Source organism: Leuciscus leuciscus, assembly GCF_965113295.1.
Source record: "Leuciscus leuciscus genome assembly, chromosome: 2".
Taxonomy (NCBI): domain Eukaryota; kingdom Metazoa; phylum Chordata; class Actinopteri; order Cypriniformes; family Leuciscidae; genus Leuciscus; species Leuciscus leuciscus.
Genome location: NC_138726.1, coordinates 33,558,594 through 33,570,968, shown reverse-complemented (window position 1 = coordinate 33,570,968; position 12,375 = coordinate 33,558,594). Strand labels below are relative to the sequence as shown.

Sequence of the window (12,375 nt, the reverse complement as noted above, 5' to 3'; positions counted from 1 at the left end):
AGGACTTTTAATATAAGTGAGTGCAGTGGCAACGCAATTAATGCAAATCGTGGCACCATCAGGAGAGTAAACGCCAACAACTTAGCAGCTGCCTTCTGTTTCTGCCAAATAAATTTGTAAATTTACAGCATTAAGAATCAATAAAAAATTTAACACACTTGCCATCAATCAGGAGTTCTGACCTTCTCTTTCCTCTCTGTTGCCCTTTGAAGAGGGACAGTTAAGCACTGCTTGTTGAACTGCAGAGCACGTTGCATTTGTGTGTGTGACTCAGTTCGTATTTGAGGGCATGTGTAGAGTAGAGTGTGAAAATAATTCAATTCTACACAAGGGTGGGGTCTTTAATTAAATGGCTGTAGCATGCCTTGATATTTAAATAAAAAACATTTATTTTATCCACTTCCAATATTGTGAAAACACCATTTTCTTCTACATCATGATCTATAATGCACCCAGCCCATGATGTCTTCCTGATAAAAGACACGTAATAGCAATTCTACAAATTAATATTGAAAATTGTATTTGTCACTTACACAGTCATATATAGAATACAACTTGCAGTGAAATGTAAACCTGGTCAGCGTCCAAGACTAAACCTAATAAAAACAATCATCAAAAAAATCATGAAATGATGAAAGATAATAATAAAACAGAAACATTTGCCAAAAACTAGATTGTTAAATAGAATTGTATGTTGAATGGATCTGGGAGTACTACACTTCTTAAATGGTAGTTGAAAGAATAATCAAATTAATCAAAAGCTTAATCAAAACATTTAATGAATAAGTGAAGTGATGTGTCGACCCTTGTAAATGACTAGGGCTCCAATTCTGTGTAAATCACCGGTTAACAGGACCACACAAAATCTGCAATGATGTCTAAACTCTCTTAATCCTGATGACACAAATATGGGCTGCAGTGCTAACAGTACAGGGCTCAACAGGATTGTATCCAGCTGGTCCAGTCAGGCAAGAAGTTTAGATTTCACATAATATATGACGCCACCACAAAAAAAAAAAAAAAAAAACTACTGTCAGGTTTGTACAAAACCTTTTACCAGAGGCAAAGCCAATTAGATACATTTACCATGGTGACTAATCGTCAAAAAAAATAAAAATAATTTGCAATGTATCACAAAAAGTAAAATTGACAGGTCTCTTCATTGGACCCTGCCACAGTTACAGTGACGCAATTGTAATCTATACAGATCGTCTTTATAACAGCACTAAACAAATATCAATATCCCACTCAGTCTGCCACTCCTTCACATATTTATGGAGAGAGAAGGAGGGTTAATTGAAAGTCAAATTGAAATTAATCTCGTCACCTTAATTGCTTCGCCCATTACTAAGGAGTGGGGGCAATTGAATGGAATAAGATCAAGAAAGTAGCAGGGAGGGGGCCAGCCATTCCTCAGGGTAGGAGCTCAGTTATGTCCCTTCCATCATACAAGGTGTGTGTGTGTGTGTGTGTGTGTGTGTGTGTGTGTGTGTGTGTGTGTGTGTGTGTGTGTGTGTGTGTGTGTGTGTGTGTGTGTGTGTGTGTGTGTGTGTGTGTGTGTGTATGTGTGTGTGTTCATTATAGCTCTCTAATAAGTGGCCTGAATTGCCTCTTCACAAGTGGTGTTGATGCCCGTGACTGTAAAACAGATCAAAACTCTATTACCAGCGGCACGGCTCCAGTTATTTATGGTGCTAGCTGATTTAGCGTCCATGGCCAAATGCGATGGCTACACAAACAGAGACGGGAAATCATGGGCTAATGGAGTAGCCTAATTGAGCAGCGAGCTTCTTGGCATGAGGTAATTCATCTACCCTTCCCCCAGTCAATGTGCTTTGTGATAAACAATCCTGGGCATACGCATTAATGAAACTTTAAAAACATTAGCGGCTAATAAATACCAGCTAGCGGCCATACAAAAGAGATGGCCAAAACAATAGCGTCAATAAATTGTGGCTCAAGGTGGAGCCATTATAGGAAAACACTAGGCAAAATTAGGATAATCAAAGAGTTATGAAGGTGGTTTTATTGTAAAACATTTTCCACTTATTGTGAACCAGTCTAACCATTAAGAAATTAGCATGCACTTATATCAAATTCTTTCCATCCTCCAACAAAAACGATGTACTGCTACTGTATATACAGATTCCTGCAATGCTTGGAAACAGTCAACTGTAACTTCTGTCGCTAAATTAAAGCTCCTAAACTACTTTGAGGCCTCATACAATTAGACAAAGTAATGTAATTGTGAGCAAATTATTTAATTTATATGCAACCATACATTTCTAGTATTTTGATGGAGGTTTATTAAAGGTAATTTACTAAATTATCTTACAAAAATAAACCAAGACAAAGGAAAAATTATTTGGATCAAAAGGCCACAAATAAACTTGACTTTAAACTTCAGTGATCTCATAAATATAATGCATATGATCTATAATGTTAACTAAGCTACTCAGCCTGAGACCACTGATTGAACCTGACCTTTGACCTCCAGCATTGATCCAAATGACCCCATTTGACCCCAAAGACAAATGAGACAACTTGAAAAAAATGAAAAGACAAGCCACTGCAAGTGTTATTAAATTATTAACTTGCAGTGAAATATGTTAACTAAATCGTGAACAGGTGTAGCAGGTGAGCAAACTGATTTCGTAATGCTCTTTGGTCTCTGCACCACTGAAGAGATAAAGAATGTTATAGTGTAATGCAATACATCACATGATCCCTGTGAAATCGGTCTTACCTTTCCCAGTATCCTGCCAAGAAAGTAGTAATGGCGGGTGAAGGATTCTCCCACAAGCATCTCTGCAGTGGGACTCGGATAGAGAAGCCCTTCATTAGTTGTCTTGAAGAAGCCTTGGTTAGGATTAAAGCCTGACTTCAACAGTTCATTCAAGAACTCTCGAAATATTCCCCCTCCATCAATGCCAGCTTCATCTAGCCCATGAGCATTGAGCAGATGAACTCTGATCCTCTTCTTGAGATCAGGTTCTGAAAAGGAGATAAACAAATGTATTTAGAATGCTCCACATGTACCGTAAGAAAAAAAAAATCTGTAGAAAACTGTAAAGGTACTGATAAATTACTGCCAGGACATTATCCGTTAAAGGGATAGTTCACCCAGAAATGAAAATTCCGTCATTACATACTCACCCTCATGTTGTTCCAAACCCATTAGACTTTAGTTCATCTTCAGAACACAAATGAAGATCTTTTTGATCAAATCTGAGAGCTTTCTGTCCGCAACTGAATATTTGATGCTTCAAAAAGTTCAGAAAGAGATCGTAAAACAAATCCATATGAATTGAGCAGTTTAGTCTAATTTTTCTGAAGAGACTCGCTTTATATAATGAACAGATTTAATTGAGGCTTTTATTCACATATAAACATTGATCAGCGAACATAAACAGAAGCTCAACCGAACCTGCTTGATGCGGGAGAATAAACCTCATTGGTTCTTGCTGAAGCTCAAACGTGCTGCGAAACACGAGAATGAACCTCATTGGTTCTCGCATGTCAAGCGAACATGCTTAAGCTTATGTTTACCACAACTGATGTGTGAGTAGATGAATGTTTATATGTGAATAAAAGCCTAAATTCAAAATCTGTTGTTCATATGAAGCGATCGATTTTCTTCATAAAATTAAACAGCTCAATTCATATGGATTATTTTTATGATCTCTTTATGAACTTTTTGAAGCACCAAAGTGTCAGTTGCGTAGCTGTCTATGGAGGGACAGAAAGCTCTCAGATCTTCATTTGTGTTCAGAAGATGAAGTAAAGTCTTACAGGTTTGGAACGACATGAGAGAGTAATTAATGACAGAATTGTCATTTCTGGGTGAACTAACCCTTTAAGTTTACATTTCCTTTAACCCTAAAACAAAACACAATGCAATGCATAATTCGAAATATGAGTAAAACACCTGTGAAAAATATTAACAATACACTGTGCCCTATTTTACAGACTTTTAGTAATTACATCTGTATGGGGTGAATTACCTCAGAAGTACAGGGAATAATATTATGAGAAAACAATAATTTATGAATTTATGAGACAAAATTAGAAAATCAAGTTCTCATTCAGATCTGCCATTCAATCAACAAGCAATGAATAAAACATCAAATCCCTGCACTACATTCCTTCTTTTTCGAATCTGTTTCTTCCGTTACATAAAAACTTCAAAGGCTTAACACCAGTCTGTGCTATAGTCAGAAAAACATTTACCAAAAAAAAGCAAACACTAAAATTTGACACAATCTTCTGTCATCTATAAATGTCTGGTGCTACACAACTAAAAATACTTTTCTCAGGTAAGTTCTTACACTCAAGAGGCTTCGCCCTAAATTATTAAAACAGCTGCTATAAATTATTGTATCTTATTCCTTTAATGTCTCATCCCAGTGTTTATGACCATCACATTCTGTGTGCTAATCGCTTTTTATTAAAAGAGCTTTCAGCATATGAAGGGGTAGGTTTGCCTTGTTTACCATTCTCAGGGGATAATTTATCATATGCATCTTCATAGATGTAGTTCCGCCGAATAGTGACGTTAACGCCATCCAAAAAAGGGCCCTCTCCTTGCACCTCCCGTTTATCAGCATAGATCAACTTCTGGAAAATCTAAAAACAGAATGAAAGAAGTTTAGCTGATTAAAGTCAGTTAACGGATCCGAATTTGAGCACGTGTTCATTTAGATTCTCACTTTCTCACAGTTTCTTATCTAAAGCACAAAAACACATGAAAGAGTTTGTAAAACCCAATGCTATCAACTAATTACAACTTTCAACCTTCTCTTTAATTCACAGATCATTGAATTTTTAGACCAGTGCTGAGCATGAAACGGAATCCATATCATACCAGTAATGGCTCTTACCTTCACTCGCTCCTCAAAGGGCACAACAAACGGTAGTTCAGTCAGGATAGCCAAATGTCTCTCCTCCGATACTGACAATGGTGGAGGCTCCAGTCCAACTGTGTGGGGGACAAAAATCTTTTATTCAACTTTTATTCAAGTCATCTCTGAATATCTCCTTATTTTCCAATCTGGTTTCCCCTTGTATCCTTGTCACTGCTTGTCTTCTTTAAATTGTGCAAGTAAAAAAAACACAATATCTATAAATACTGTATAATGAAATTATGAAACACCCAATACTGTGTTTTTCGCCTTTAGAAATCTTTCCCAATATTTTATTAATCTGCTGTTCAATTTACAAGGACAATAAAACATATAAAACTGACAAGAAATTGACTCTACAAGCACAGATTTCATCCTCCTGGAGAATTCATCCTCCATCTTCATCTATCCTGTTGATAGTTATCGCTAATGCTTCTCTATTCACCATCCAAACACATATACTACCAGTCAACCAAAAATTCTTCCTCACCTTCCGCACCAAAGCAGCATATAAGAAATACAATCAAATAGAAAAGTTGTTTTAAATTAGGGCTGCCTGATTATGGCAAAAATCATAATCACGATTATTTTGGTCAATACTGAAATCACGATTATTTAACAAGATTATTGGTGGGTGATTTAATCAAATTCTTATTTCAGATATCAGATATATACAAAGTTCGGTCATGAAACTCTAGATGGCATAGGCTGCTAGGTCCTTAACTCAATTTGTTAGCGATCACATCATTATCTATATAGCGCAGCTGATTGGTTGCTGTGCATCAGAAGCCAATGAGCTTGCTGCTCAACATTCAAATACTTGGCATTGTTTGCTGTTAGCATTTAGAAAATACAGAAAATTGATATCAGTGAAATTATAGATACTTCACCATAAACTAATACAAGGTTAACTAATGTAAAGGTCCTCAAAACAATTATAGAAAACAAGTAAACAGTCAGCAATATAATAAAAACAAAAAATAATTCTTATAAACAAAACTGACAAATAAATTCAACAGAACAAAAATACAAATTAAATAAACAGTGCGTTAAGTTTTTCAAGTTGTATTCAGATAATAGCTAAAATTAATGGAATATAATCAAATGTAAAATAACACTGCATAGTCTTCACTGTTTACATTAAATACAGATTAATACTTAATAGGGCTGTGACGAGACACTTATCTCACAAGACGAGATGAGGCATGAGATTAGGTTCATGAGAACGAGACGAGATGCAATTTTTGCAAAAAATTTCAGAAATCCTCAATGACAAAATTTGCGACCGGAAAAATAGTCTGCAGGTGCATTTTTAACTAATAATATTCTAATGCATGTATTTTCAGGTCTACTTAATGAGTACGAATGATCAAATGCATTGAAAGAAAATAATATACAATCTCTGTAAAATAATTTTACTGACTGGCTTTTCTCTTGTATGAGTCTCTTCAGACATTACTGTACATGAATTATAAGCTTCCAGAACTTCTGATTGAAGCTGTGTGTGACCTGAACTAACTAGAAATAAAAACAACATAAATAACTAAAATAAATAACAGTTCTCTCTTAGTCTTATTAAGTGCAAACAATAAGTGCACATGCAACCATAATCAAAGTACTGTAGCGCACAGACTATTTATAATTGTTGTGGAATTGCTGGGGGGGGGGGGGGGGGGGGGATAGAGAGAAACGAGGATGGTGCGTTTGTCTCTACAGTTGTTCTTGCGTTACGATTATAAGTTCAGAAACGGAGGCTCCCTTGTCTGTTGTCCTTAAGACGTTACAGTACTCTCTCAATATTCTAAGTGAAAACAGAGACCAACACAGAGACCATATTGTATGTATGCAGCCTAATTTGTGCAAATCAGGGAGCTCGTGTTTTACTTTCACTTTCAAATTCGTGATCGCACATACTCTGTGTATAGAGGGAGCGGCGGTGCTGAGCACAGATTAAGATAGGACATTTATCATACATCTAGGCTCTGTTGCGTAACGAATCCTCCGACATCACGCGATCAGTGAACTGTGATTCCTGCTGCACTGTGTGTGATGGCAACTCGTGCTGGATGAGCAGAGCAGACTTTTACATTCGTTTATAATGGCTTTTATTTTTTTATAAAAACAGCAAAACGACAGTTTTTGAAAGTGAGTGTAGCGGTGGAATATTCGATGCTTATTTCACCCATCCTGGCTATATCGCGAGACACGTGGCAAGAGATCTCGTCACACCCCTAATACTTAAAGCTGCAGTCTTTAGTTTTTCCTCTTTGTCGCCATCTCTGTTCGAAATCTGCAATTGCAGTTATTCGTGGAATTATCAACCTTACATTTATCCTTGTTTTCGCATGGGCCCGGTTGCAGTCTCTTTTTTTATGTAGCCACTCCGAAGTCTTTTGCATTTTACAACGGGTGAATCTCCAGTTGATACTGGTGATTGTCGTTTGAACCTTTCTGGATCTGTCATCAAATTGATAAGTTTAATTATATCAAGTGCTGTGAGAAAAGGCTATAAATCTCCACCTCCAACATCCTCACACGCAATATAGCCTACTAGTCGAGACACCTTCTTTATGTGGACAGATGTGACATGACGCAAAGACATGCTCGAATTTCCCACGGAAATCCACCAGTACCACTGGAATTAAAAACATTATTACAAGCTTGACGTTTTGAATCGAGCTAAGGCAAGCAGATAGTTTTGAACACTGGCAGGTTATGTACTTGCTCTAACTTTTTTGGGTTAAAAATTATCCAAAATAAATTCAGACTGCAGCTTTAATAAAGCTACTTAAGTTATTCAGTCAAGAGCAGTGAGTGATTTTCTCTTAACGAGACAAAGGGCAGCAGATTTATTGGGCTGCTGTCACTTTAAAAGCTACACGGATCCAATATATTGATACACCTCCTATTTACTCCCAACTAGAGATGCACCGATTGATCGGCTGGTGACCGGAATTGGCCGATTTTTACGCGATCGGCCGGTCAGTCTGACATATGCCGATTTAATGCCGGTCAAATGCACATATGTGCACATATATATATATATATATATATATATATATATATATATATATATATATATATATATATATATGTGTGTGTGTATATGTATATGTATATGTATATGTATGTGTATGCGTGTGTGTGTGTGTATTTCCCACACCAGGAGTAATTTTTATAGTTCTATTTTATAGCGATTATCTGTTAAAAAAAATCATCTATGTTCTATGCAAAATGTAAAATGTCCTATTAAAGAAAAGATAGAAAATAAATATTTGTGTGTGCTGTAAAGTGGTTACAAAAAATGAAATCGGAATCGGCTAAAATCGGTATCGGCAGGTCAAACTCAATGAAAAATCGGAATCGGCCTAGAAAATTGTAATCGGTGCATCTCTACTCCCAACTGTCCCCAACATCTGGTTACCTGAATACTCGCTAAGACGGCATATTTGTGTGTATTTGACCATTTAGGCCCACACCTGAAGCTCAAAGTATACTTTGCTTACCCACGTTTGGCTACGTCTCGCAGCGCTAACACAGAAAGCCGCCTGGGGAACAGTGTCTCTTTCGTGGCTTAATGCACTTTTAATAGAACTGTTTAATATCAAGCACGTCAGTATGACAACAGTAGAATGCATTTTACAACACTCGCTTATTTGGCTAATTTTGAATGTTAAGTTGGGCTTTTAGGGAGGAACAAATGGGCACCGCTGTGAAGGAAAGGAAGGTGCGCTGGACAAAGTGCAGCAGTGGCACAATAATTGTTTTACCTCGATAATCTTTTTTTCATAATCGTTGGAAGCGAAAATCAATAACAATTAATTACACAGCCCTATTTTAAATAGTAATAATATTCAATATTTATAAAAAAAAATTACAGTATTTTCTTTATTAAATTGGTGGGACCTTAGGCTTCATTCAAGAACATAAAAAATATTATTGACCCCAAACTTTTGAACGGTAGTGTATATCCACATATTTTTTCCATTCACAACAAGGTCAAACGATGTGGCAGTAAATTGTTAGAGATAATTAACCTACACAAGACAATGATGTCTGTTGCAAAAGACCTACTTCATTTACATCTGTACACTTGCACAACCTTGAGTGAGGTCTCCTTCTAGCCTTGCTGAAAGCGATATTTACAGAGCATCCCATTAAAGATCACTCAATCCCCCTCCGTTTTTCCTGCCACACACTTTTAATTAACTCAGCAGCGATTTGCCCATCCACCTGTCCTCTCCCTCCATTACAGGGACGTTTGTTTTGTATTATACAAACGTTTCGACCACGGGAAAAAAACTGCCATAGCAGCAGATGAGAAGTGTCTTTCATCTAATACGTTGCTTGCATGGTGGAACGATTCTACTCAATTAGTCAGTCCTTTCTCTCTCTCTCTCTCTCTCTCTCTCCACAAACCAGCCATCAAGGGGCCATCTTGGTGGAGAAATATGGCGCAGCATGGTCAATACAGGAGCCATTCGTCACTACCTCGCAAGTCCATTTAGGGAAATGAAAAAGGTCCGGACAAACAGGCAGCCAGATGTGTCCAGCCTTAGGCTGATTGAATTTTTAAGCACATATGCTCCAGGGTGGCATGAGAAATATCAGACACACCGGTACTAGTTAGCATTAAGACCCTCTTGAGTGTTCTTGCTTTGGAATGAAATTGCTTGACAGAAGCCATGTTAATATTACACTACATGTTTTTGTTTGTGTTCCACAACACTTCAGTTTAGATGTGGTTGTTCTCCATATGTATAAGTCTTACCATCTAATGTGGACTGAAGCGGTCCGATACGTCCCATTCTCCTGGTTCTCCACACATGTCTTGCAGAGGGCACATAGAGCTGAGTCACCTACACACAAACAATAATATACAAAGCAAGTCAGTTCACTACAAGCTATTAGTGAGTTCATGCATTTTCAAACTTATTTATTTTGAAACATGTATTTTTGTTTATATTAGGGATGTGCCCGAAGCTATAAGCTTTATTCAGAAAGGCATGAAAAATAACTTCAAAACGAATTATACATAATAATAGAAAACAACTCCTTGTGCTTGCCAGATAGAGAGAGGTGATAGCCTTATTTAATAGAAAAATATTAAAATTACAATGCAATATTGAGTGTGTAAAGTTAATGAGTGTAAACTCTATGAGCGCAGCGCCATCAGCCGTGTTGCAGTTTCTGTATATTGTGTCTCTCAGAAATTAGAGCTTGTTAAGAGATACATCAACTAAGATACAGCAATATACACATTTTCTACAATTTCATATCTAATTAAACATAATACATTGCAAAAGAGAAACATAATATTATGTTTTTCTGTCTTGCTGGAGGCGGCAAGCAGACATGTGACATAACTGGCATGCGCAACAGCATGTGGCTTTCTGCCCTGTACGCATCAAAGAAATAGAACGTTTGTGTCTATGACTCATCGTGCTGAACCGCATGCAGTGTAGACAGACAGTATAACTAATTATAATGGGTTCTGTTGGTTTTTGTAGTTTCTGACCAATAGGAGCGATTTTTTATTAAAGCAATATGATTGATGAGGAAGAGCAATCCGCAGTTCCTCTGATAAACAGACAAACAAACTGTCCTAAATAACTTATTCCTTTTATTTAACATTTAGTACTATTGTTTTAATTAAAGAATATTTTAATTATTGTTGTATTAAATTCTTAAAACATTTTGTAAAAAATAAATAAATAAATACATTAAATAATAAAAAACAGGAAAAAAATATTTTATGAATTATACAAGGCATACTTGCTATATGCAAATGATGAAGGGAACAAAGTTATATTTAAAACAGGCTTTTCGTATAGTTTAGACAAACCCCCGGTTTATGTCCTACCCACATTTGGCTTTATCTAAATACAAATATTTTTGCCATTGCCACAGATACAAATATTGGCTTTGCTGTACACCCCTAGATTAAATAATAAAACCATTACACTTTCATAATAAATTGTATTTATTCTTTAAAATGCAAATGCTTGCCATTCATTAGCAAAAATCTAACTAGTCCAGCCTTCATTGGATCTTTAATGTTTATCAATCAAATACATTGCAGTCAATTAATCAGACAGCAAAACTAGTAATTCTGTTTATTAGGTTTTAATCATATGATTACATTTCTTTAATTATTTTTACCTTGTCTGCCCTGATGTTGACCTCATCAGACAGCCAATGACCCGATGGACAGAATGGTCTTCGAATATCTCGGGCTTTGAGCATTTTCACAAGGTTGGTAATCACCTAACATATTTAGAAGAAGGGAAAAAAAAGGTTTAGCACAATGTGCATTCACAATCAGGAATAAAAAAATAAAAATAAAAAAAGGCTAATATATGAAAAACATGCATATTTTAAGCTTCTAAAAATATTATTAAAAACATTACGATTTAGTCATTAACAGTTCAGCAACCAGAAAAAAAATATCTGCCCCATGTGTTTGTCCTATTTCTTTAATAAGTATAATTAGTTTATGTTGACATAGCTTATGTAATAGTGCAACCAAAAGTGGAGCAGCCAGCACAACTAACAAAGCATGTTTTTTGTTGACATCAGGACACAAATATACACACTCACTCACTTGTGCAGGGAAAAGCAAAACAATAACAAAAAACACACACTACTATTTAACAAATATGTCTTTTTAAGTCTTCATTCTTTTTGAACACTGGGTAAGTCACATCTAAAGTCAATTGACTTCATCTGAATTCACTTATCTACACTTCTGTTTAATACTCATTTTCTCCGATTACAGTGTCAAACAAACGTCTGGAAGGCCATTTCTAGAGAACGCCTATCAATCTCTGACCAAGGAATGTTAACGTCACTGTAATAACGGCAAGTGCAAAACTCTGTTGCTGGTGGGCTTGAGGGGCAGGGGGTCCGAAGGCTCTTCCTGTCTAAGTGGAATGAATAAGCATTGGTTAATTAGCCCATCGGGTTAAGTGCAGGCCTTAATGGGTCTCTCCAAAACTCCTGTGGTGACATCTCTCTCCAAACAGGGCCAAGAAGAAAGTTCCATTAGCAATATTAATACAAGCTTAGTTGATCATTTTCATTCAATTAACTTCTTTCAATTAAATAGATAGCTCGACAATAGGAGTGATAAAACATCCGGAGGGACGGCCCATGGCTGGAGGCAAACATTAGTGTGTGAGGGGTCAACTGCGTTAGAGCTGACTGTAAATTGCACATTCAATTTGGGAAATGCGTTTCTCCTGCTTGTACTTCTTTAATGGGTCGTTTTAGCTGACAGGAGGCGTTTTCCGCCATCTTTTGTGGAAATCTTTCAGAGCCTTTTGTGTGCTGTACTGACTCAACCAGTGGAACCCAAGCAATAAGATGTATTTTAAAGTGCTTTTCTCAGAACAAGAGTCTTGCTGGAATAGTACAGAAAATTCATGTGTTTGATTAGGGTTGGAGCTAAACTCTGCAGGACAGTTGCACTCAA

General features: G+C 36.6%; 1 protein-coding gene across 1 annotated transcript in view; it reads right to left on the bottom strand.

The window, feature by feature from the left end:
• Positions 1 to 12,375, bottom strand: part of ube3c (ubiquitin protein ligase E3C) — a 35,591-nt gene that overhangs the window by 7,197 nt on the left and 16,019 nt on the right. Inside the window, exons 15-19 of the mRNA XM_082150527.1 lie at positions 11,064 to 11,168; positions 9,673 to 9,760; positions 4,881 to 4,978; positions 4,494 to 4,626; positions 2,747 to 2,994 (exon numbers count right to left, since the gene is read on the bottom strand). Coding sequence (XP_082006653.1) covers positions 2,747 to 2,994; positions 4,494 to 4,626; positions 4,881 to 4,978; positions 9,673 to 9,760; positions 11,064 to 11,168 — 672 coding nt within the window. The remainder of the gene's footprint in view (positions 1 to 2,746; positions 2,995 to 4,493; positions 4,627 to 4,880; positions 4,979 to 9,672; positions 9,761 to 11,063; positions 11,169 to 12,375) is intronic.